General features: G+C 43.5%; 1 protein-coding gene and 1 long non-coding RNA gene across 4 annotated transcripts in view; one reads left to right on the top strand and one right to left on the bottom strand.

Annotated features, from left to right (window-relative positions):
- The window catches only part of LOC138268585 (uncharacterized), a 331,134-nt gene that overhangs the window by 133,742 nt on the left and 172,084 nt on the right, over nucleotides 1-25,308 (top strand). The window lies entirely within an intron of this gene.
- PBXIP1 (PBX homeobox interacting protein 1) overlaps nucleotides 13,984-25,308 on the bottom strand; it is a 113,376-nt gene continuing 102,051 nt past the window's right edge. Inside the window, exons 11-12 of one of the 2 annotated variants that reach the window (XM_069218370.1) lie at nucleotides 16,745-16,853; nucleotides 13,984-14,325 (exon numbers count right to left, since the gene is read on the bottom strand). In XM_069218370.1, the coding sequence (XP_069074471.1) occupies nucleotides 16,748-16,853 (106 nt within the window). In that variant the 3' untranslated portion in view covers nucleotides 13,984-14,325; nucleotides 16,745-16,747. The remainder of the gene's footprint in view (nucleotides 14,326-16,744; nucleotides 16,854-25,308) is intronic. The other variant, XM_069218368.1, reaches the window with a different exon arrangement.

The following is a 25,308-nucleotide window of genomic DNA, read 5'->3' on the forward strand; positions in this document are numbered from 1 at the left end:
TTGCATTGTAATTCCCCATGCGACTTACCCTGCATGTGCGTAGTGTCGTGGTAGTCTGCGCTGTCCAGTCCTTGTATCCCTGTGACGATCTCCTCCGGGATGACGGCTGCGACCATCTCCTCCATGTGGTCCAGAGCCTCCTGTTGTGCTGGACTCCCCCCTCCAGTCTGCATTGCTGCCTTCCTGTTCCTGGCCATTTTCTCTTTGGTCCTACGTTTACAGTCATGCCAGCGTTTCTTACACTCGGTGACTGTCCGGCGTTCTTCAGCCACACTGTTTATCTTGTCCACAATTTCTTTCCAGATGGCCTCTCTCCTACTGAGTGGCAATTTTGAGGATATGAAAAGTTGGTGCTGGTGTTCCGTCACCTCTTTCACCAGGATTTCCTGCTCCTCTGCACTGAAGCGACACTTTCTTTTTTTCTTTAACATGTCCTGGTTCCTGTATGCTTCCTCCTGGCTGGGTCCTGGTCTGCTCTCATCCTCCTGGGGTCTGTTGGGGCATCTGGGATCCATTTTGGGTCTCCTCTCCTGTAAGTGCAGTTTTCGCGCTAAAATGTCACGCAATAGCGTGAAAAAAAACGGCGTTTTCACGATTGCGCTGTCGTAAATCGACCCACAGTGATTTGCGTCCCTTTTACGTGGGTTTCCCTAACGACAGACCGACGCTGTTTGCGTCACAAAATAATGACTCCCACCTGTTGGTTGCGCCGCCGTACGTCAAAGTATAAATTTGACGCCCGAATGGCGCATCCAAATGGCGTTAGACGGCGCAAATTTTTTTGACACAAAACTGCGATAGCGCAGTTTTGCGTCAAAAAGTATAAATATGGGCCTAAATGACTTTTGTCATTTTGCAGCTCGGCGAGAATGACACTGTGTCAATTCTATGCTTAAAGATTTTGCTGTACAAATGGCAAAAGACTTTGTCACTATCTAGCTCGGCGTGGATAGCACTGTGCTGATCCTATGCTTAAAAACTTTGCTAGATAAGCAGGCATTTGAGGTGAGCAAATCTAGAGTATCGGTGGTGTTGTAGGGTGCTCCTTACTATAGCTGCTCTCCACCTAAATTTGGGAACTTCCCAGAGTTCTCCTTTGTTTTTTGCGTAATTTATGTGTCAGTCTAACACTGAAAGGGCCTTGTTTTGACTTATACTGGGTGCTCCCTTGTGTCTAGACAAAGCTAAACTCCTCTGAAGAGCTCTAATGAGAGCGGAACACATGTCAGGAGTTGGTTTACTCATTCTAGGTTGGCTTGGACGGTATTTTACCAGTCCAAAGCTGTAATACTGTTCCTGGAGTGGCAAATGTTTTTTTTTTTCATTTTACAGCTCAGTGAGGATGACACTGTGTCAATTCTGTACTTAATGATTTTTCTGTACAAATGGCAAAGTATTTTGGGGCATATTTATACTCTGTTTGCGCCGAATGTGCGTCAAAAAGTTTGACGCACATTTGGCGCAAACCGTGCACCATATTAAACTCTGACGCCAGACCCCGTGGACGTTAGAAACTCTCTGTGTGCTCCATTTTTTGGATGCGGGAAACCACCTTGCGTTAATGATATGCAAGGTGGGCGTTCGGTCCAAAAAATGACTTTAAGGCCTGGGTGCCTTATTTATACACCGGTGTCATTTTGACGCACAGGAGGGGGCGGGCCTTAAAAAACGGTGCACAGTGTGTCATTTTTTAAGGCCTGGGTGAGGGCAGGCGTTAAGGGACCTGTGGGCTCACTTCCATGGTCTCAGACCATGGAAGCAATCCAGATGTGCCCTTCCCGGCCCCCAGGGACTCCCCCTGCCACCCTCACCCACCCCAGGAGGACACCCATGGATGGGGGGACCCATCCCAGGTAAGTAGAGGTAAGTTGAGGTAAGTACATTTTTTTATTTTTTTTAAGTGGCATAGGGGGGCCTAATTTGGGACCCCCTACATGCCACTGTGCCCAATGGGCATACCCAGGGGACAGAAGTCCCTTGGGCATGGCCATTTGGCAAGGGGGCATGACTCCTGTCTTTGCTAAGACAGGAGTCATTTCAATGGGGGTTGTGTGTCAAAAAATGGCGCAAGTCCAGTTTGAGCCATGATTTTTTACTCAAACCTGAATTGCACCATTTTTTGACGCACAATCCTCATTTTCCCCTCTGCCGGCGCTGGCTGGTTTGAGTAATTTTGTTTTACTCTGACCAGCCCGCAGCGCCAGCTAACATCATTCCTTAAATAAGGCGCCCGCATGGTGCGTAGGAATGGCATTAGCCGGCGGTAAATATTTGCGTCAAAAAGTATAAATATGGCCCTTTGTCACTATCTAGCTCAGCGTAGATAGCACTGTGCTGATCATATGCTTAAAAACTTTACTAGATAAGCAGACATTTGAGGTGAACAAATCTAACATAACAGGGGTTGCTTTATTCATTCCAGGTTGGGGTGGACGGTATTTGACCAGTTCAAAATGGTTATACTGTACCTGGAGAAGAAAATGGCTTTTGTCATTTTACAGCTCAACAAAAATGACACTGTATCAATTCTATGTTTAAAGACTTTGCTGTACAAATGGCAAAAGACTTTGGGGGTTATTCTAACTTTAGAGGAGGTGTTAATCCGTCCCAAAAGTGACGGAAAAGTGACGGATTTACCACCAGCCGTATTACGAGTCCATTATATCCTATGGAACTCGTAATATGGCTGGTGGTATATCCGTCACTTTACCGTCACTTTTGGGACGGATTAACACTCCTCCAAAGTTAGAATAACCCCCTTTGTCACTATCTAGCTCGGCATGGATAGCACTGTGCTGATCCTATGCTTAAAAACTTTGCTAGATAAGCAGACATTTGAGGTGAGCAAATCTAGAGTGTCACTGGTGTTGCAGGGTGCTCCTTACAAGAGCTGCTCTCCACCTAAATTTGGGAACTTCTCAGATTTCTCCTTTGTTTTTTGCATAATTTATGCATCACTCTAACCCTGAAAGGGCCTTGTTTTGACTTATACTGGGTGCTCCCCTGTGTCGGGACGAAGCTAAATCCCTCTGAAGAGCTCTAATGAGAGCGAAACACATGTCAGGGGTTGCTTTATTCATTCCAGGTTGGCTTGGATGGTATTTGAGCAGTCCAAAGCTGTAATACTGTGCCAGGAATGCTAAATGACTTTTGTCATTTTACAGCTCGGCGAGAATGACACTGTGTTAATTCTATGCTTAAAGATTTTGCTGTACAAATGGCAACACACTTTGTCACTATCTAGCTCGGCGTGGATAGCACTGTGCTGATCCTATGCTTAAAAACTTTGCTAGATAAGCAGGCATTTGAAGTGAGCAAATCTAGAGTATCGCTGGTGTTGTAGGGTGCTCCTTATTAGAGCTGCTCTCCACCTACATTTGGGAACTTCCCAGAGCTCTCCTTTGTTTTTTGCATAATTTATGTGTCAGTCTAACACTGAAAGGGCCTTGTTTTGACTTATACTGGGTGCTCCTTTGTGTCTGGACAAAGCTAAACTCCTCTGAAGAGCTCTAATGAGAGCGAAACGCATGTCAGGAGTTGGTTTACTCATTCTAGGTTGGCTTGGACGGTATTTGACCAGTCCAAAGCTGCAATACTGTTCCTGGAGTGATAAATGGTTTTTGTCATTTTACAGCTCAGTGAGGATGACACTGTGTCAATTCTGTACTTAATGATTTTTCTGTACAAATGGCAAAAGACTTTGTCACTATCTAGTTCGGCGTGGATAGCACTGTGCTGATCCTATGCTTAAAAACTTTGCTAAATAAGCAGACATTTGAGGTGAGCAAATCTAGAGTGTCACTGGTGTTGCAGGGTGCTCCTTACAAGAGCTGCTCTCCACCTGTGCTGATCCTATGCTTAAAAACTTTGCTAGATAAGCAGACTTTTGAGGTGAGCAAATCTAGAGTGTCAAGGGTGTTGCAGGGTGCTCCTTACTAGATCTATTCTCCACCTAAATTTGGGAACTTCCCAGAGTTCTCCTTTGTTTTTTGCATAATTTCTGCATCACTCTAACCCTGAAAGGGCCTTGTTTTGACTTATACTGAATGCTTCCTTGTATCTGGACAAAGCTAAACTCCTCTGAAGAGCTCTAATGAGAGTGAAACACGTGTCAGGTGTTGCTTTACTCATTCCAGGTTGGTTTGGATGGTTTTTAACCAGTCCAAAGCTGTCATACTGTGCCTGGAGTGGTAAATGGCTTTTGTCATTTCACAGCTCGGGGAGGATAACACTGTGTCAATTCTACGCTTAAAGATTTTGCTGTATAAATGGTAAAAGACTTTGTCACTATCTAGCTACCGTGGATAGCACTGTGCTGATCCTATGCTTAACAACTTTGCTAGATAAGCAGACATTTGAGGTGAACAAACCTAGACTGTCGCTGGTTTTGCAGGGTGCTCCTTACTAGAGCTGCCCTCCACCTAAATTTGGGAACTTCCCAGAGTTCCTCGTTGATTTTTGCATAATTTATGCGTCACTCTAACCCTGTAAGAGCCTTGTTTTGACTTATACTGGGTGCTCCCTTGTGTCTGGACAAAGCTAAACCCTTCTGAAGAGTTCCAATGAGAGCAAAACATGTGTCAGGGATTGCTTTACTCTTTCCAGGATGGATTGGACGGTATTTTACCATTTTAAATCTGTAATAGTGTGTTGGGAGTGGTAAGTGGCTTTTGTCATTTTACAGCTCAGTGAGGATGACACTATGTCAATTCTATGCCTAAAGAGTTTGCTATACAAATGGCAAAAGACTTTGTCACTATCTAGCTCGGCGTGGATAGCACTGTGCTGATCCTATGCTTAAAAGCTTTGCTAGATAAGCAGACATTTGAGGTGAGCAAATCTAGAGTGTTGCTGGTATTGCAGGGTGCTCCTTACTAGAGCTGCTCTCCACCTAAATTTGGCAACTTCCAAGAGTTCTTTTTTTTGCATAATTTATGCATCACTCTAACCCTGAAAGAGTCTTTTTTTGACTTATACTGGGTGCTCCCTTGTGTCTGGACAAAGCTACACCTCTCTGAAGAGCTCTAATGAGAGTGAGAGATGTGTCAGAAGTTGCTTTACTCATTCCGGGTTGGCTTGGATGGTATTTGACCAGTCCAAACTATAATACTGTGCCTGGAGTGGTAAATGGTTTTTGTCATTTTACCCCTTAGCGAGGATGACACTGTGTCAATTTTATGCTAAAAGATTTTGCTGTACAAATGGCAAAAGATTTTGTCACTATCTAGCTCGGCATGGATAGCACTGTGCTGATCCTATGCTTAAAAACTTTGCTAGATAAGCAGACATTTGAGATGAGTAAATCTAGAGTGTCGCTGGTGTTGCAGGGTGCTCCTTACTAGAACTGCTCTCCACCTAAATTTGGGAACTTCACAGAGTTCTCCTTTGTTTTTTGCATAATTTATGTGTCACACTAACCCTGAATGGGCGTTGTTTTGACTTATACTGGATGCTCCCTTGTGCCTGGACAAAGCTAAACCTCTCTGAAGAACACTAATGAGAGCATAACACGTGTCAGGGGGTTGCTTTACTCTTTCCAGGTTGGCTTGGATGGTATTTGACCAGTCCAAAGCTGTAATACTGTGCCTGGAGTGGTAAATGGCTTTTATTATTTTACATCTCAGCAAGGATGATACTGTGTCAATTCTATGCTTAAAGATTTTGCTGTACAAATGGCAAAAGACTTTGTCACTCTCTAGCTTGGCGTGGATAGCATTGTGCTGATCTTATGCTCAAAAACTTTGCTAGATAAGCAGAAATTTTAGATGAGCAAATGTAGAGTGTTGCTGGTGTTGTAGGGTGCTCCTTAGTAGAGCTGCTCTCCACCTAAATTTGGGAGCTTCCCAGAGTTCTTCTTTGTTTCTTGCATAATTTATGCGTCACTCTAACCCTGAAAGGCCTTGTTTTGACTTATACTGGGTGCTCCCTTGTGTCTGGGCAAAGCTAAACCTCTCGGAAGAGCTATAATCAGAGCAAAACATGTGTCAGGGGTTGCTTTACTCATTCCAGGTTGGCTTAGATGGTATTTGAGCAGTCAAAAGCTGAAATACTGTGTCTGGAGTGGTAAACGGCTTTTGTCATTTTACAGCTCGGCAAGGATGACACTGTGTCAATTCTGTGCTTACAGATTTTGCTGTACAAATGGCAAAATACTTTGTCACTATGTAGCTCGGCATAGATAGCACTGTGCTGATCCTATGCTTAAAAACATTGCTAGATAAGCAGACATTTGAGGTGAGCAAATCAAGAGTATCGCTGGTGTTGTAGGGTGCTCCTTACTAGAGCTACTCTCTACCTACATTTGGGAACTTCCAAGAGTTCTCCTTTTTTTTTTTTCATAAAGTATGTGTCACTCTAACTCTGAAAGGGCCTTGTTTTGACTTATACTGGATGCTCCCTTGTGTCTGGACAAAGCTAAACCCCTCTGAAGAACTCTAATGAGAGCAAAACATATGTCAGGAGTTTCTTTAATCATTCCAGGTTGGCTTGGACGGTATTTGAACAGTCCAAAGCTGTAATACTATGCCTGAAGAGGTAAATGGTTTTTGTTATTTTACAGCTCAGCGAGGATGACACTGTGTCAATTCTATGCTTAAAGATTTTGCTGTACAAATGGCAAAAGACTTTGTCATTATCTAGCTCGGCATGGATAGCATTGTGCTGATCCTATGCTTAACAACTTTGCTAGATAAGCAGACTTTTGAGGTGAGGAAATCTAGAGTGTCAAGGGTGTTGTAAGGTGCTTCTTACTTGAGCTGCTCTCCACCTAAATTTGGAAACTTCCCAGAGTTCTCCTTTGTTTTTTGCATAATTTATGCATCACTCTAACCAAAGGGCCTTGTTTTGACTTATACTGAATGCTTCCTTGTGTCTGGACAAAGCTAAACCCCTCTGAAGAGCTCTTATGAGAGTTAAACATGTGTCAGGAGTTGCTTTACTCATTTCAGGTTGGCTTGGATGGTATTTGAGCAGTCCAAAGCTGTAATACTGTGCCTGGAGTGGTAAATGGCTTTTGTCATTTCACAGCTCGGCGAGGATAACACTGCCTCAATTCTATGCTTAAAGATTTTGCTGCACAAATGGCAAAAGACTTTGTCACTATCTAGCTACTGTGGATAGCACTGTGCTGATACTATGCTTAACTTTGCTAGATAAGCAGACATTTGAGATGAACACACCTAGACTGTCGCTGGTGTTGCAGGGTGCTCCTTACTAGAGCTACTCTCCACCTAAATTTGGGAACTTCCCAGAGTTCTCCTTTGTTTTTTGCATAATTTATGCGTCACGCTACCCCTGAAAGGCCCTTGTTTTGACTTATACTGGATGCTCCCTTATGTCTGGACAAAGCTAAACCTCTGTGAAGAACTCTAATGAGAGCATAACACGTGTCAGGGGGTTGCTTTATTCATTCTAGGTTGGTTTGGATGATATTTGACCAGTCCAAAGCTGTAATACTGTGTCTGGAGTGGTAAATGGCTTTTGTTATTTTACAGCTCCACAAGGATGACACTGTGTCAATTTTGTGCTTAAAGATTTTGTTGTACAAATGGCAAAACACTTTGTCACTCTCTAGCTCGGTGTGGATAGCATTGTGCTGATGCTATGCTTAAAAACTTTGCTAGATAAGGAGACATTTTAGGTGAGCAAATGTAGAGTGTTGCTGGTGTTGTAGGGTGCTCCTTACTAGAGCTGCTCTCCACCTAAATTTGGCAACTTCCAAGAGTTCTCCTTTTATTTTGCATAATTTATGCATCACTCTAACCATGAAAGAGTCTTGTTTTGACTTATACAGGGTGCTCCCTTGTGTCTGGACAAAGCTAAACCCCTCTGAAGAGCTCTAATATGAGCGAAACACGTGTCAGGAGTTTCTTTAATCATTCCAGGTTGGCTTGGACTGTATTTGACCAGTCCAAAGCTGTAATCCTGTGCCTGGAGTGGTAAATGTTTTTTGTTATTTTACAGCTCGGTGATGACGACACTGTGTCAATTCTATGATTAAAGAGTTTGCTGTACAAATGGCAAAAGAGTTTGTTACTATCTAGCTCGTCGTGGACAGCACTGTGCTGATCCTATGCTTACAAACTTTGCTAGATAAGCAGACTTTTGAGGTGAGCAAATCTAGAGTATCGAGGGTGTTGTAGGGTGCTTCTTACTTGAGCTGCTCTTCACCTAAATTTGGGAACTTCCCAGAATTCTCCTTTGTTTTTTGCATAATATATGCGTCACTCTAACCCTGAAAGGGCCTTGTTTTGACTTATACTGAATGCTTCCTTGTGTCTGGACAAAGCTAAATCCCTCTGAAGAGCTCTTATGAGAGTTAAACATGTGTCAGGAGTTGCTTTACTCATTTCAGGTTGGCTTGGATGGTATTTGAGCAGTCCAAAGCTGTAATACTGTCCCTGGAGTGGTAAATGGCTTTTGTCATTTCACAGCTCGGCGAGGATAACACTGCCTCAATTCTATGCTTAAAGATTTTGCTGCACAAATGGCAAAAGACTTTGTCACTATCTAGCTACTGTGGATAGCACTGTGCTGATACTATGCTTAACTTTGCTAGATAAGCAGACATTTGAGATGAACACACCTAGACTGTCGCTGGTGTTGCAGGGTGCTCCTTACTAGAGCTACTCTCCACCTAAATTTGGGAACTTCCCAGAGTTCTCCTTTGTTTTTTGCATAATTTATGCATCACGCTACCCCTGAAAGGCCCTTGTTTTGACTTATACTGGATGCTCCCTTATGTCTGGACAAAGCTAAACCTCTGTGAAGAACTCTAATGAGAGCATAACACGTGTCAGGGGGTTGCTTTATTCATTCTAGGTTGGTTTGGATGGTATTTGACCAGTCCAAAGCTGTAATATTGTGTCTGGAGTGGTAAATGGCTTTTGTTATTTTACAGCTCCACAAGGATGACACTGTGTCAATTTTGTGCTTAAAGATTTTGCTGTACAAATGGCAAAACACTTTGTCACTCTCTAGCTCGGTGTGGATAGCATTGTGCTGATGCTATGCTTAAAAACTTTGCTAGATAAGGAGACATTTTAGGTGAGCAAATGTAGAGTGTTGCTGGTGTTGTAGGGTGCTCCTTACTAGAGCTGCTCTCCACCTAAATTTGGCAACTTCCAAGAGTTCTCCTTTTATTTTGCATAATTTATGCATCACTCTAACCATGAAAGAGTCTTGTTTTGACTTATACAGGGTGCTCCCTTGTGTCTGGACAAAGCTAAACCCCTCTGAAGAGCTCTAATATGAGCGAAACACGTGTCAGGAGTTTCTTTAATCATTCCAGGTTGGCTTGGACTGTATTTGACCAGTCCAAAGCTGTAATCCTGTGCCTGGAGTGGTAAATGTTTTTTGTTATTTTACAGCTCGGTGATGACGACACTGTGTCAATTCTATGATTAAAGAGTTTGCTGTACAAATGGCAAAAGAGTTTGTTACTATCTAGCTCGTCGTGGACAGCACTGTGCTGATCCTATGCTTACAAACTTTGCTAGATAAGCAGACTTTTGAGGTGAGCAAATCTAGAGTATCGAGGGTGTTGTAGGGTGCTTCTTACTTGAGCTGCTCTTCACCTAAATTTGGGAACTTCCCAGAATTCTCCTTTGTTTTTTGCATAATATATGCGTCACTCTAACCCTGAAAGGGCCTTGTTTTGACTTATACTGAATGCGTCCTTGTGTCTGGACAAAGCTAAATCCCTCTGAAGAGCTCTTATGAGAGTTAAACATGTGTCAGGAGTTGCTTTACTCATTTCAGGTTGGCTTGGATGGTATTTGAGCAGTCCAAAGCTGTAATACTGTGCCTGGAGTGGTAAATGGCTTTTGTCATTTCACAGCTCGGCGAGGATAACACTGCCTCAATTCTATGCTTAAAGATTTTGCTGTACAAATGGCAAAAGACTTTGTCACTATCTAGCTCGGTGTGGATTGCACTGTGCTGATCCTCTGCTTAACAACTTTGCTAGATAAGCAAACTTTTGAGGTGAACAAACCTAGACTGTCGCTGGTGTTGCCGGGTGCTTCTTACTAGAGCTGCTTTCCACCTAAATTTGGGAACTTCCCAGAGTTCTCTGTTGATTTTGCATAATTTATGCGTCACTCTAACCCTGAAAGGGCCTTGTTTTGACTTATACTGGGGGGGGGGGCTCTCTCTTGTATCTGGACAAAGCTAAACTTCTCTGAAGAGCTCCAATGAGAGCAAAACACTTGTCAGGGATTGCTTTACTCTTTCCAGGTTGGATTAGATGGTATTTGACCATTCCAAAGCTGTAATACTGTGTCTGGAGTGGTAAATGGGTTTTGTTGTTTGGCAAAAGACTTTGTCACTATCTAGCTCGGCGTGGATAGCACTGTGCTGATCCTATTCTTAAAAACTTTGCTAAATAAGCAGACATTTGGGGTGAGCAAATCTAGAGTGTTGCTGGTGTTGCAGTGTGCTCCTTACTAGAGCTACTCTCCACCTAAAGTTGGGAACTTCCCAGAGTTCTTCTTTGTTTTTTGCATAATTTATGTGTCACTCTAACCCTGAAAGGGCCTTGTTTTGACTTCTCTGGACAAGGCTAAACCCCCCCCCTCTGAAGAGATCTAATGAGAGTGAAACATGTGGTAGGGGTTGCTTTACGCATTCCAGGTTGGCTTGGACGCTATTTGTCCAGTGCAAAGCTGTAATACTGTGCCTGGTGTTCTAAATGACTTTTGTCATTTTACAGCTCTGCGAGGATGACACTTTGTCAGTGCTATGCTTAAAGATTTTGTTGTACAAATGGCAAAAGACTTTGTCACTATCTAGCTCGGCGTGGATAGCACTGTGTTGATCCTACGTTTAAAAACCTTGCTAGATAAGCAGACTTTTGAGGTGAGCAAATCTAGAGTGTCACTGGTGTTCCAGGGTGCTCCTTACTAGAGCTGCTCTCCACGCCAGACCCCGCGGATGTCAGAAACTCTCTGTGTGCTCCATTTTTTGGATGCGGGAAACCACCTTGCGTTAATGATATGCAAGGTGGGCTGTGGGTCCAAAAAATGACTTTAAGGCCTGGGTGCCTTATTTATACACCGGTGTCATTTTGACGCACAGGAGGGGGCGGGCCTTAAAAAACGGTGCACAGTGTGTCATTTTTTAAGGCCTGGGTGAGGGCAGGCGTTAAGGGACCTGTGGGCTCACTTCCATGGTCTCAGACCATGGAAGCAACACAGATGTTGCCTTTTCCGGCCCCCAGGGACTCCCCCTGCCACCCTAACCCACCCGAGGAGGACACCCATGGATGGGGGGACACATCCCAGGTAAGTAGAGGTAAGTTGAGGAAAGTACATTTTTAAAATTTTTTAAAGTGGCATAGGGGGGCCTAATTTGGGCCCCCCTACATGCCACTGTGCCCAATGGCCATGCCCAGGGGACAGAAGTCCCTTGGGCATGGCCATTTGGCAAGGGGGCATGACTCCTGTCTTTGCTAAGACAGGAGTCATTTCAATGGGGGTTGTGCGACAAAAAATGGCGCAAGTCCGGTTTGAGCTATGATTTTTTACTCAAACCTGAATTGCACCATTTTTTGACGCACAATCCCCATTTACCCCTCTGCCAGCGCTGGCTGGTTTGAGTCATTTTTTTTTACTCTGACCAGCCCGCAGCGCCGGCTAACGTCATTCCTTAAATAAGGTGCCCGCATGGCGCGTAGGAATGGCATTAGCCGGCGGTAAATATTTGCGTCAAAAAGTATAAATATGGCCCTTTGTCACTATCTAGCTCGGCGTGGATAGCACTGTGCTGATCATATGCTTAAAAACTTTACTAGATAAGCAGACATTTGATGTGAACAAATCTAACGTGCCAGGGGTTGCTTTATTCATTCCAGGTTGGCTTGGATGGTATTTGACCAGTCGAAAGCTGTAATACTGTGCCTGGAGTGGTAAATGGCTTTTGTCATTTTATAGTTTGGCGAGGATGACACTGTGTCAATTCTATTCTTAAAGATTTTGCTGTACAAATGACAAAATATTTTGTCACTATCTAGCTCGGCGTGGATAGCACTGTGCTGATCCTATGCTTAAAAACTTTGCTAGATAAGTAGACATTTGAGGTGAGCAAATCTAGAGTGTCAATGGTGTTGTATGATGCTCCTTACTAGAGCTGCTCTCCACCTAAATTTGGGAGCTTCCCAGAGTTCTTCTTTGTTTTTTGCATGATATATGCGTCATTCTAACCCTGAAAGGCCTTGTTTTGACTTATACTGGGTGCTCCCTTGTGTAGGGACAAAGCTAAACCTCTTTGAAGAGCTCTAATGAGAGAGAAACACGTGTCAGGGGTTGCTTTACTCATTCCAGGTTGGCTTGGATGGTATTTGAGCAGTCGAAAGCTATAATACTCTGTCTGGAGTGGTAAACAGTTTTTGTTATTTTACAGCTCAGCGAGGATGACACTATGTCAATTCGATGCTTAAAGATTTTGCTGTACAAATGGCAAAAGACTTTGTCACTATCTAGCTCGGCGTAGATAGCACTGTGCTTATCCTATGCTTAAAAACATTGGTAGAGAAGCAGACATTTGAGGTGAGCAAATCTAGAGTATCGCTGGTGTTGTAGAGTGCTCCTTACTAGAGCTGCTCTCCATCTAAATTTGGGAACTTCCCAGAGTTCTCCTTTGTTTTTTGCATAATTTATGCTTCACTCTAACCCTGAAAGGGCCTTGTTTTGACTTATATTGGGTGCTCCCTTGTGTCTGGGCAAAGCTAAATTTCTCTGAAGAGTTCTAGTGAGAACAAAACATGTGTCAGGAGTTGCTTTACTCATTCTAGGTTGGTTTGGTTGGTATTTGACCAGACTGAAGCTGTAATATTGTGCCTGGAGTGGTATATGGTTTTTGTTATTCTACAACTCAGCGTGGATGACACTGTGTCAATTCTATGCTTAAAGATTTTGCTGTACAAATGGCAAAAGAGTTTGTCACTATCTAGCTCGGCGTGGATAGCACTGTGCTGATCCTATGCTTAAAAACTTTGCTAGATAAGCAGACATTTGAGGTGAGCAAATCCAGAGTGTCGAGGGTATTGCAGGGTGCTCCTTACTAGATCTGCTCTCCACCTAAAGTTGGGAACTTCCCAGAGTTCTCCTTTGTTTTTTGCATAATTTATGCATCACTTCTAACCCTGAAAGGGCCTTGTTTTGACTTTTATTGGGTGCTCCCTTGTGTCTGGACAAAGCTAAACCCTTTTGATAAAGTTCTAATGAGAGCGAAACATGTGTCAGGGTTTACTTTACTTGTTCCAGGTTTGCTTGGATGGTATTTGACCAGTCCAAACCTGTAATACTGTGCCTGGAGTGATAAATGGTTTTTGTCATTTTACAGCTTGGTAAGGGTGACACTATGTCAATTCTATGCTGAAAGATTTTGCTGTACAAATGGGAAAAGACTTTGTCACTATCTAGCTTGGCGTGAAAAGCACTGTGCTGATCCTATGCTTAAAAACTTTGTTAGATAAGAAGACATTTGAGGTGAGCAAATCTAGAGTGTCGCTGGTGTTGTAGGGTGTTCCTTACTAGAGCTGCTCTCCACCTACATTTGGGAACTTGCCAGAGTTCTCCTTTGTTTTTATATATATGTATATATATATATATATATATATATCTATATCATCAAGGTAAGGGACGTAGATTTGGAGTTAAGAAAAGTAAATCTATATTACCTATTTGCACTTACGTCTCGATTTTTTGGCCCTCGATATTTTTAACACAATATTGTGTCGACACAATATTTTCTTTTTGATATTCTGTCAGTGATTCAGCCAAAAACCTTTGCAGTACTTTTGGGCCTATAAAAACTACTCTGCAGCCAACATATGTCAATGGTAAATCTAATCATCATCCTAACATGCAAATTTTCCTCTTTGAGAGTAAGAATTTGTTTGACAGGTGTATGTACTATTGCAGTAAGGTTGTGGAACAGCCCCATCAAATTGTCACTTACACCAATGACTGAACATTACAGTGGTTATTTTGAAATGTTAAACATGCTTTATTTTAAAATAATCAAATCCTAATAATGACATGCAATAACACATACTGGCATTGTCAATGTAAACAACAACTTCTTGGTGCAAGGCCTATGTGTGCTATTATATGGCTTAGTTTTAAGTAAGCAGTATAGTGCTGCCTTCAAAATAAGAAGTCAGGTTCGTTCCAGCCTTCACGGCCCCTCATGGCTAGTCGCTCGCGGGCGATGTTGTTGGTGCAAGGCACACGACGATTGGCTTTCATGACGATGGCCACACTGCAGGACTCGGGCTTACGGACAACCTCGCACCAGTCCGGGTAATCAACTGGTTGCTGGATGCTGTAGGAGAGAGAAATATAAATATCATAGAGTGGTCAGGCTTGGGCTAAACAACTGGGTTGCATAATGTAGTTCAGGTAGGGTGATTCAAGTGCTCTGTAGGGCCGTAGTCCAGAAGGCCAGGCTGGAGCTATAAACCACTCTGGAGCTATAAACCTATAACTAGAACTATAAACCACTCTGGAGCTATAAACCTATTCTCTGAGGCACAGAAGTTCAGGCTGGGCAATAACCCTGTCGTATTACCTCTGGGATGCAACATAGAGGGTCACGCTGTGGGAATTCTTGAAACCTTTTGTAATTAAGAAGTATTTTCTTCGCACAATAGGTTTATGAAACTAAAGGATATATTATTGAATATGCTAATAGTTGACGGCCTCTTGTTTTTTAAGAACAAAGAGGAGGATCTAACCATGGGTGTTGACTAGCTGAATGTTTATAAAGAGTTGGAAATCTGCACCTTTTCTACCTTACATTGGATTAGATTTGCAGCATTTTGTACTTTGCTAAAGTTTTCAAGGTAATACCAAGACACCTGTGCTAGTCATAGGTTTCCATGAATGCTCCGGATTTTTTTTTCAGAATTACATTTTTGCCTGTGAGATATATATCATCCAAAAAACAAACCACCAAGTGCAAATGCACCTGCCAACTTTTTCTTTGTATGGGGAAATGTTCTCCCCATGGAGTAAACTGTTCTGCTGCACCTCCACCATTTTGTGGTTGTCCTCTTATTGGTTGCACCCTTCAAATATATTTTTTCTTGCCTTGACTGACAGGAGTGGCATCATCCACGTTCTGTACGAAGTGATGGAGCAAAAGAAATTCTCATTTTGGAATAATTGCTGCTGTGCTGCCTGTTTTTAATTTCCTTTCCTTCAACTGAGGCATGGCGGTCTGGACTTGAAGAGGAACCAAGATGTGTGTGTATGTGTATATATATATATATGTATATGTACACACACACACACTTTCAGTTCATTGCCATCCTGTACCACCCAAACTCCACAGACCTTCCACCCATACTGACTGATCATTTAATACAAAAAATCATTTAGGCCCATAGTTATACTTTTTGACGCAAACCAGCACCGGCGCTGGTTTGCGTCAAAAATGTTACCGCCGGCTAATGCCATTCCTACGCACCATGTGGGTGCCTTATTTAAGGAATGAGGTTAGCCGGCGTTGCGGACTGGTCAGAGTAAAAAGAAATTACTAAAACCAGGCAGCGCGGCATAGGGGAAAATGGGGGTTGTGTGTGAAAAAATGGTGCAAGTCAGGTTTGAGGCAAAAATCATGCCTCAAACCGGAGTTGCGCCATTTCTTGACGCACAGCCCGCATTGAAATGACTGCTGTCTTAGCAAAGACAGGAGTCATGACCCCTTGCCCAATGGCCATGCCCAGGGGACTTCTGTCCCCTGGGCATGGTCATTGGGCACAGTGGCATGTAGGGGGGGCTAAATTAGGCCCCTCTATGACACTAAAAAAAAAAAAAAATACTTACCTCAACTTACCTGTATTTACCTGGGATGGGTCCCCCCATCCATGGGTGTCCTCCAGGGGTGGGCGAGGGTGGCAGGGGGTGTCCCTGGGGGAGGGAAGGGCACCTCTGGACTCCTTCCATAGTCAGAGACCATGGAAGTGAGCCCACAGGTCCCTTAACGCCTGCCCTCACCCAGGCGTTAAAAAACGGCACACATCAGGCTGTGTGACGTTTTTTAAGGCCCGCCCCCTCCTGTACGTCAAAATGACGCAGGAGTATAAATAAGGCGCACAGGCCTTAAAGTCATTTTTTGGACGGGAACGCCTACCTCGCATGTCATTAACGCAAGGCGGTTTCCCGCATCCAAAAAATTACGCCCACGGAGGAATTTTGACGTCCGCGGGGTCGGGGTCAAAGTATAAATATGGAGTTAGTTTTGCGTCGAATTTGCGTAGAAAAAAATGACGCAATTTCGGCGCAAACGGAGTATAAATATGCCCCATGGTGCACAGTTTGCGCCGAATGTGCATCATCATTTTTGACACACATTCGGTGCAAACAGAGTATAAATATGCCCCTTAGTGAGTAAATCTTTTGCCAGAGTAAAATAGGTTTACCAGTCATAAAAAAATCTATTTGCATGATTATCTCAAACTTGCAAGTGCAAATAGTTGTGCGATTCAAGCTCACCTTCTTTATTCATGAACATCCGACAAGCAGACAGACTTAGAGATGTTAGAGATCAATCAGTACTTTGTGAGAATATCATACATGTTCCGCTCGCTTTCAGCATTGATTAAAAACGAATTGCCCTGATTGAGAAACTTTTTAGATTAAAGAAACAATTGTTTCTGCACTCATAGAGTAGGATCATGGAACCTCTAGTCATCCCCCAGTTTTTGTCTCTTTATTCCTGCTTAAGTCTTTGCACCTACTCGTCACAGCACCCCACTCCGAAGGGGTTCAGGCAGATACACTGGTAACATTCCTTGGTCATCCAGGTCTCTCCGAGGCCATACTCGCGACCCTGGTGCTGGCAGGTACCTGCAAGAAAAAAGAATCACTGCTGAGATGTCTCAGAGAGTTACGAGATTAATGTGTATCTTGCAAGCTGGAATCATAGTAGACCTCACTAGGCTTTGCATCCTTCTGCGCTCGATAAGGAGTACTAACCTCTGAATAATCACACTAAAAGGTTCTTTAATTTTCTGTTGGGTAACATATAAATGGACAATATGTCCATATGGACTGGTCTATATGACTGCCACATGCATTGCATTCTGTCTTCTCAGAGCTGGAGCCTGGCTCAGGTACTTGGCACCAGGGTGCTTCGCCACACCACAGGATAATTTCCAGTGCCTGATCCCGGTGGAGGGGCTATGGAAGGGTGGTACCCTGGAGAGGGGCGTGGGGTATTGCCTGAGTAGCTTAGAAGCCAAACCTATCCTCAACATCAGCAAACATAAATGTGTCTGTGTTGCCCTTCCATTTAAGGGGAAGGTAGTAGAACCCGCAATGGATCACAACACTTCAGAGATACCACACACAAACTGGAAACCACCACGGTGTAAGGCTTTCTAGTGCACATTAGTGTTGCTGTATAACAAGGTCTTTTCTCTTGGTGCCCGTGTGAGGTGTGCAGATACCATGTGACACATGGCAACATCTGTCAGGTTGGCTGTTCTGCTACCAGCTCCTGGCTTTGAAGGCCCAAAGAAATTTCCCCTCGTGGAACTTGGTCCTTCACTGAAACAATACTTAAAACATCTCTTTACAATTTTAAGACATAATTTGTCTCCAAGAGTGTACACAGAACACAATCTGCAAAATAGACAAAATGTGCATCTTGGGCAGAGCCACCTTAATCAAGCGTTGCAACTCACTTGGGCACTGTACATTGGGGATACATAGATGGGAATGACTACACATTATAAAGTCGGATGTGACGTGTTGTAAGTCAACAGACTGTATCATGCCACACCACGCCTGACCGCACATCACTGCAGCACCTCACCATTACCGGTCACCCAACACCAGACCGTCCACTGTACACCACTGCCCCAAGATCCAAGTGCATTGCTCAATAATTCTTATTAACAACACACTCACCCTTTGTACCCCATGTGCACACTGACCATACCCTCCGAGCACATTCATCAGATCTTACTCGCAACTTCCCTACCTATGTGATGTTACATGCTTGGTACATTGTGCAACAGTCAACGTTTGGTAGTTCAAATGCTTGTTGATGATTGGCCCAAAAGGAGGAAGCACTTATTAGGGCGTTGGGTCTTGTGACCCTCCGTCACTGTTTGTCTGTTGTACCACTAGTTTAATTGTGCTGCCTAACTTTGAGAGTGTTGTCTGTCCCTCTTAGTCTAGAGTTAAATTCTTGGTCACCTTGTTACTAGTCTTTGTAGGTGATTGATGGATTTTGCTTTTGCTCAGCATGCGCTTTCCATACTCCTGGGTAGTGACATAAAGCTGTGGGTTATTGTCACTGAAATCTTTGCGGTGTTCTAGTCTTGTGACTTATAATTAAGCAATAGAAGCATCCAAAACTGGGATCTAGCCTTGTGACTTACATGAGTGATGCTTTTTGTGGCACTAACTTTGTTGCTGAGGTGTGACATTTGCCTGCAGTGCTGGAAATGGAAAACAATTACTCTGCAATCTCATAAATTGGGTGACAAGGGTGGTAGCAAAATTGATGTGGAGTCACGAGGGAACATGAGAAATGGAGTCTGACAGTCAACTTAAACATTTATTTTTCTCAAACTCTACCCCAAAGAAATTGGGAACAAGGACAAAGGTGACAGTATACTTACTTAATTCTCACAGATTGGATTTTAAAATCTCTCTTACTTGTTAAGTCACTTGCTGCAGAGGACTTTGTGTACCCAGCAATTTCTACAGTGTAAGAACCGTAAGATAAGGTATGTTTTATGCACTTACTAGAAAAATTCATTTGTAGTCTGGTCACCTGAAATCAATGATTTGTAGGTGAAAACTTCACTGCTGGAGGCAGTGTCCATAGTGACCAAAAGTGAGGAGGTCACTCTTGCTCCAGATACTAAATGCAGCATCAGTAAGAATGTAAAGCAGCCTCAAGCAACAGAGTAGAAAAGTAAGGATGTAAAGGCGTATGAAATGGAAAGCAAGGGGACCTTAGGGTGGTAAGAAGTAAGGCCCTGCAATGCTGAAAGATACATCAAATACTCCGACTTCTATAAATAACAAGAATAATAAATTGCAATGCACATAGATATTTGAACAGCATTTCCAAAAACATCAAGGTGATGGATGGAATGCTTGAATTATTCTTAGCTACTGGCAATCACTTGGACCGCATCCCAATCCATTGTTTTTCTCACATTATGCCACCACAGTTTGGACAAAGCCGTATACAAATCAGTCTTGACCCTGCTCCAATGGGAACAGTCCTGCCCGAACTGCCAGGCCAGGTCCTCCTTGAACCGGAACACAAGTAACCTAGGACCGGTTTCACCCTGATAGTGACTATGGATTGTGATGCAGCCTGAGCTATTGCGAGTTGCTGAGATTAATTCCATCCATCGCCTCATTGTTGTTGCAGTGAACAGTATCTCCTGCGTGACCTAACAGTATTGTAAAAAATGATTGTTCGTTGATTGAAATGCAACTGAGGCATCATATAAAAAAAATCAATAACATTAGATTTTAAGAATGCTCAAAACGCTAAAACACAGCTATTTTTTATCCCATTTAAGATTTGAAATAACGTATTCTGGACCATATTTATATTTTTTTAATGCCTCATTTGCCCCGCTTTCTGATGCAAAAGTGGCGCAAACTTACAAAATACAATTGTATTTTGTTAGTTTGCGCCGCTTTCGCTTAAAAAAATGACGCAAATGCGGCGCTAAAAAAGTATTAATATGGGCCTCTGTGGTTTTTTTTTGTTCTCCTTCTACTAATTGTAGTTTTTAATATATAAATGCTGGACTACGAGTTCCAGAAGTCAAAGACAAAAATAGGATTGAATAACCTCACAATATATACAGGACAATTCGACTCCTGCAGCCCTAGTACATACTAACGTTCAAAAGGTCCATTCAGAAACAATTTTTAAAAAAGTATTCCCTGTGTAGTCCTGCATCTCTAACAATATCCAACAATAGGCATTCTTGGATGTCTCTTTGTTCAATGACATCCTCTTAGTTTTTGAAATCTGTTGTCACATCATTCACTTCTTTAAGGTTAGAAGAGAGACCAGCTATAGGTCCAAACTGGTCCATGATTCCGCTCTTCCCACTCTGTGATCAGATTAGACTGATATCCGGTTTGCTTGTAGGTGTATCTGCCTTTCCCAAAGATGAAAGCAGCACCTGGTAAGTGCCTGGATGTGGTTGGTTTGAAGTGTGTGTCATGCGCACGTTAATTCACACAGTCAATCACTCGGCCTTTAAGTCCCTTAAGTGACTCTTCCATAGCCTTCCTGCTCGGAAAGCTCCCAGAACCTCTGGGCACTACACTAAGAAGGCCTATCATCCGTGTCAAACCCTGACAAATAAACATAAGCAGTTGGTGACCCATATACAGGACATTATAGGACATTCTTAAGTTCCCCGGACCTCTAATCCCAGCCTTTGATTTGGATTATTTCAATGTCTCCTCATTAAAGTACCAAGAGAAAATGCACTCTCTGGTCCCAAAGTAGCCACTTAATCAAAAGGCGCAGCTCCTAAATGTAAATAATTTTTCTAAGTAATAGCAACAGCTGTAGTAGTGAGAATATGATTAGTGGTACTAATAGTAGTATTATTAACTGTAATAGAAATATTAGCATTATTTGCATTGGCAGGAGTGGAAATCTCATCATTCTTGGTGGTAGCAGTAGTAGTAGACAAAAAGTAGCTGTATCAATATATTAGGGGCTTTCAGCCAGCCCTCTTCACCCATTGGTCAGTTGCTGTGACATTCAGGCCCGTATTTATACTTTTTGACGCTAATCTGCGCTAACGCAGTTTAGCGTCAAAAAAATTAACGCCGGCTAACGCCATTCTGAAGCGCCATGCGGGCGCCGTATTTATAGAATGGCGTTAGCCGACCGGCGCTGCCTGGTGTGCGTGAAAAAAAACCACGTACACCAGGCAGCGCCGGCGTAGGGGGAAATGGCGTATGGGCGTCTAAAAATGGGGCAAGTCAGGTCGAGGCAAAAAAATCGTCTTAACCTGATTTGCGCCATTTTTTTACGACGCCCATCCCCCATCAACATGACTCCTGTCTTAGCAAAGACAGGAGTCATGCCCCCTTGCCCAATGGCCATGCCCAGGGGAATTATGTCCCCTGGGCATGGTCATTGGGCATAGTGGCATGTAGGGAGGCACAAATCAGGCCCCCCATGACACAAATAAATATAAAAAAATACTTACCCCAACTTACCTTTGCTTCCCTTGGATGGGTCCCTCCATCCTTGGGTGTCCTCCTGGGGTGGGCAAGGGTGGCAGGGGGTGTCCCTGGGGGCAGGGGAGGGCACCTCTGGGCTCCTTCAGAGCCCACAGGTCCCTTAACGCCTGCCCTGACCCAGGCGTTAAAAAGAGGCGCAAATGCAGGGGTTTTTGCCCCGCCCACTCCCGGGCGTCATTTTTGCCCGGGAGTGTAAATACCACGCACATGCCTCAGAGTCATTTTTTAGGACGGGAACGCCTCCCTTGCATATCATTAACGCAAGGGAGGTGTTCACGCCAAAAAATGATGCTAACTCCATGAACTTTGGCGCTAGACGCGTCTAACGCCAAAGTATAAATATGGAGTTAGTTTTGCGTCGAATTTGCGTCGAAAAAAACGACGCAAATTCGGCGCAAACGGAGTATAAATATGCCCCTCAGTCTTTGTTCAGACCACGACAGCACGGAGTGGGTCGAGCCACTTCAAACATTGGCTGCTTCAATGTGAGTGACAGCATTCTGCTGTTTCACAAGGGGCGCGTCCTCACACAAAGTAGTTCCCTACAGTGTCAGGGACTACTTTAGCAACGCATGCTTTTTTAAACCAAAAATACCTTTATGCTTTTAATTTAGACTATTTTTTGTAAATACTAGTAAGTGCCCAGAAGCTTCCCCAACAATAAAATGTTGCAAAAAGCAGAGGCAAACAAGTACTGACAAAGACAAAAGGCAAGGGAGGCAGAACCTTTGGCTTTTTACTATCAGTAGTAGTATTGTTAGCATTAGTACCAGTAGTAGCATCAGTAGTAATATTATTGTTATTAGTAGAAGACTAACAGTAGTAGCATCAATATTATCATTATTAGTGGCAGCAGTAGTAATAATGATATGATTAATAGTATTAAGACCAATAGTAATATTATTGCTATTATTCATAGCAGCAATAGTAATATTATTGTTTAGTAGTAGTAGACTAAAAGTAGTCGCATCAATATTTTTACCATTAGTAGAAGCAGCAGTAGTAATATTGATATCATTAGTAGTAGCAGTGGAAGTATCAATATTACTAATAGTATCAGTGATAAAAGCATTATTATTATTATATTAGAAGTAGTAGTAACTGTAGTAGGAATTATATTATTTTTAGGATTAGGTGTAGCAGCAGCAATATTACTAATAGTATCAGTGATATGAGTGTTGTTATTATATTGGTATTAACAGTGGAAGTGATATTATTCTATGCAGTAGTATGAGCGGCGGTAGCAATATTAGCAATAGTACCAGTGATATGAGCATTAGTATTATGTTTGCAGTACCGGTAGTAAAAGTGACAGTACTGTTATTAGCAGCAGCAGTAGTAGTAACAGTAGGCCAGCCCTGCCAAGTTTCCCAGGTCCATGTGTGATATGCTGCTCCAGTCCAGGGTTTTCCTTAGAATTCTGGGACTTGTAGTTTAATTATTTCCATTAGAAACTAGGACTACAAGTCTCAGAATTCAAAGGAAGATACCTGGACTGGAGCAGCAGATCACGGATGGACTTGGGAAACTTATCAGCTATGTGGTAGTGACAGTATCAGGAGGATTTGTATTCTTGGTAGGTATGTATCTTACCTTTGGCGTCGAAGAAGCAGTCTCCGCTGCAGCCAGGGCTCAGCCACACCGCGCAGACTGAGAGCATCAGCAGCCATCTTTGAAGAAGAAAGGCTGCCCTGGAGGAAGCCATTTCAATGCTCCAAAAACCTCGGCTTCTCCCAATTTATAATGAAAAGAGAAAGGCTGCTCTACTCGTCTTACAGATTTTCTTTCACCATCCCCGACTCCCTCTATCCTCCTTCTTCTTGGCTCCACCGGCTAGCTCCCCTGGCCTGGTACATCCCCTGGACGCATTTATAGGCCCCGCATCTATTGTCTGTGGCCCGAATATACCGTCATCACCCGCCCAGGCCCACGTGCGCACACACTGCGCGCACGAGACGGCAAGGAGGACCCCCAGATAAGGCCTCTGCCGAGACAGAAATTTATGGTTTATTTGCTGAACCCATTAGCATCTGAAAACCACAAAGGGTGGTTAAAGATGACGAAAAATGTCAGGTGAAGCATCCCCTGCGCTGGTGGTTGTGGGGGAAGTGGAGGTCTGTGGGTTGCTGTTATCAGCTCCAGGGGGCCTTGTTTGCTTTCCTGGTGAGATGTTTCAGTGGGTTGAAGTAGAATAAGGCACCTTAAGGTGTTAATGCACCTGCTGCAGAGACCGGTGTCCACGTTTGCTCTTCATGGTGAGTTTTTCAGTTGTTTGAAGGACAAAAATGTACCTTAAAGAGTTAATGCGCCTGCTGCAGAGATAGGTGTCCACGTTTGCTTTTATGGTGAGGTGTCCTAGTGGGGTGGAGGTGCCAGGGTCTGTGTGCGCCCTGCAGGTAGCAGATTCTAATCCCTATAAGTCACCTGGAGGCGTTAATGCATCTCCCACAGAGATCAGTGTTGCACAGTGTCCCTGCCATAGAACCCTTGGGATAAACAGGATGATGTGGTGTCCAAAAATGATCCACAGAGACATAGTCCTGGTCAAAGACTTTAGAAATCTAAAAAAACAAAACAGTAAAACTCCCATCACACCTAGGTGACGACACCACACCAGTCCTCCAAGTAGTTCACTTGCTACGTAGGGTCAGATGCTCCTCCTTTGGGCCTTTCAACATTGTCCATAGGGGCATGGACAGTATGGGGCCATCCTTCATTGAAGAAGAACTCAGAAGCTACTCCCACAATAGAACCCATCACTCATTGCTTAAAATGAAAATGCATTCTGGGACCCAAGATTGTTCTTAGGAGCCCACTTCTGGCGTTATCGAAGACCAAGGCTGCCAAGCCTTGATTCCACCTCACGCCTCTTTCCTCCTCCACCCTACACTTCCTGTCTTTTTTTCTCACTCTTGCAGGTTCTTTCTCTCCCTGCTCTCTACCCTTGTCACCGATTTGCTATTGTCATCCTAGTCCCCTTTCGTGTTTTTTTTCTTCTCTTTTCTCCTGTTTCAGATGACAAAACAGAAGTCCTGGGCCCCAAAAATGAGTGCTGGTTCCCCCCCACCTGCAACCATCAGCACAAATGAAACAACCCCCTTGGCTCTAGAATGACACCACTGTTGACCACACACCCTCCAGGAAGCAGCGCTTCAGCTGAACTTCCTTCACCAAAGGAAGAACCTCCCTCACCAAAGGAAGAACCTCCCTCTTGGTAGGGACAGGAAACAGCCACGAACTCCCTGAAGTCAAGAAAGTAGGATAGAACCAAGGTCTGCGCCAATAGTTGATAAAATATTGTACTACCCACGGTGGGATCACTGATATAGGACTCAGAATCGTCCCCACCAGGTAGCAGAAGTAAAAGAAAAAACACACACACACACAGGCACACGCCTCCTCCCCAACTTTCCTTTCTTTTGGTCAGTGTCATGCATAAGTGCAGTTACATGACTGCATCAACTTAAAAAGAGCAACCACGCCTCATCCTGCATGACACCAAAATACTCCCACACAGACTGCACTTCCAGCTCACATCCTTCCATATTAAACAAAACTATGCCTTATCATCTTAAGAGTTCTGTTCCTCACTCCTCCCTGCACAAAAAAGGCATACATGCAGCACTATATGACATGTTAAGATAACTAATTTGGTCATTGCGCTTCCCACACTGCCTTACTACAAACCCTCGCCCTTCTATTCAAGCACAACTTGTGAAGTAACATGTCTCCCATCTTCCAAAGCGCTGCAGCGCCTTATCAGTAGGTGGAGCGCTATACTAATACAACTACAAGAGGATACCTTCATAACACACAGGGTCAGATTTATTAACACTGTGCACTGGGTTTGCATCACAAATATGATGCAAACTGGGGCAAAATGGTTATTTGGGACTTACTGTCCAGTACAGAATTTTATTTGTGTTGAAAAATAGACCGAAAGTAACACAGAGTAGTTCTAGCGCTGCATTGCATCAAGGAGGTGTACTATGGGCATTCCCATGAAGCCACCCATGTTTTTTTTACACAAAGCTCTACCTGTGAACATTTG

This window comes from Pleurodeles waltl, chromosome 12 (assembly GCF_031143425.1).
Source record: "Pleurodeles waltl isolate 20211129_DDA chromosome 12, aPleWal1.hap1.20221129, whole genome shotgun sequence".
Classification (NCBI taxonomy): Eukaryota; Metazoa; Chordata; class Amphibia; order Caudata; family Salamandridae; genus Pleurodeles; species Pleurodeles waltl.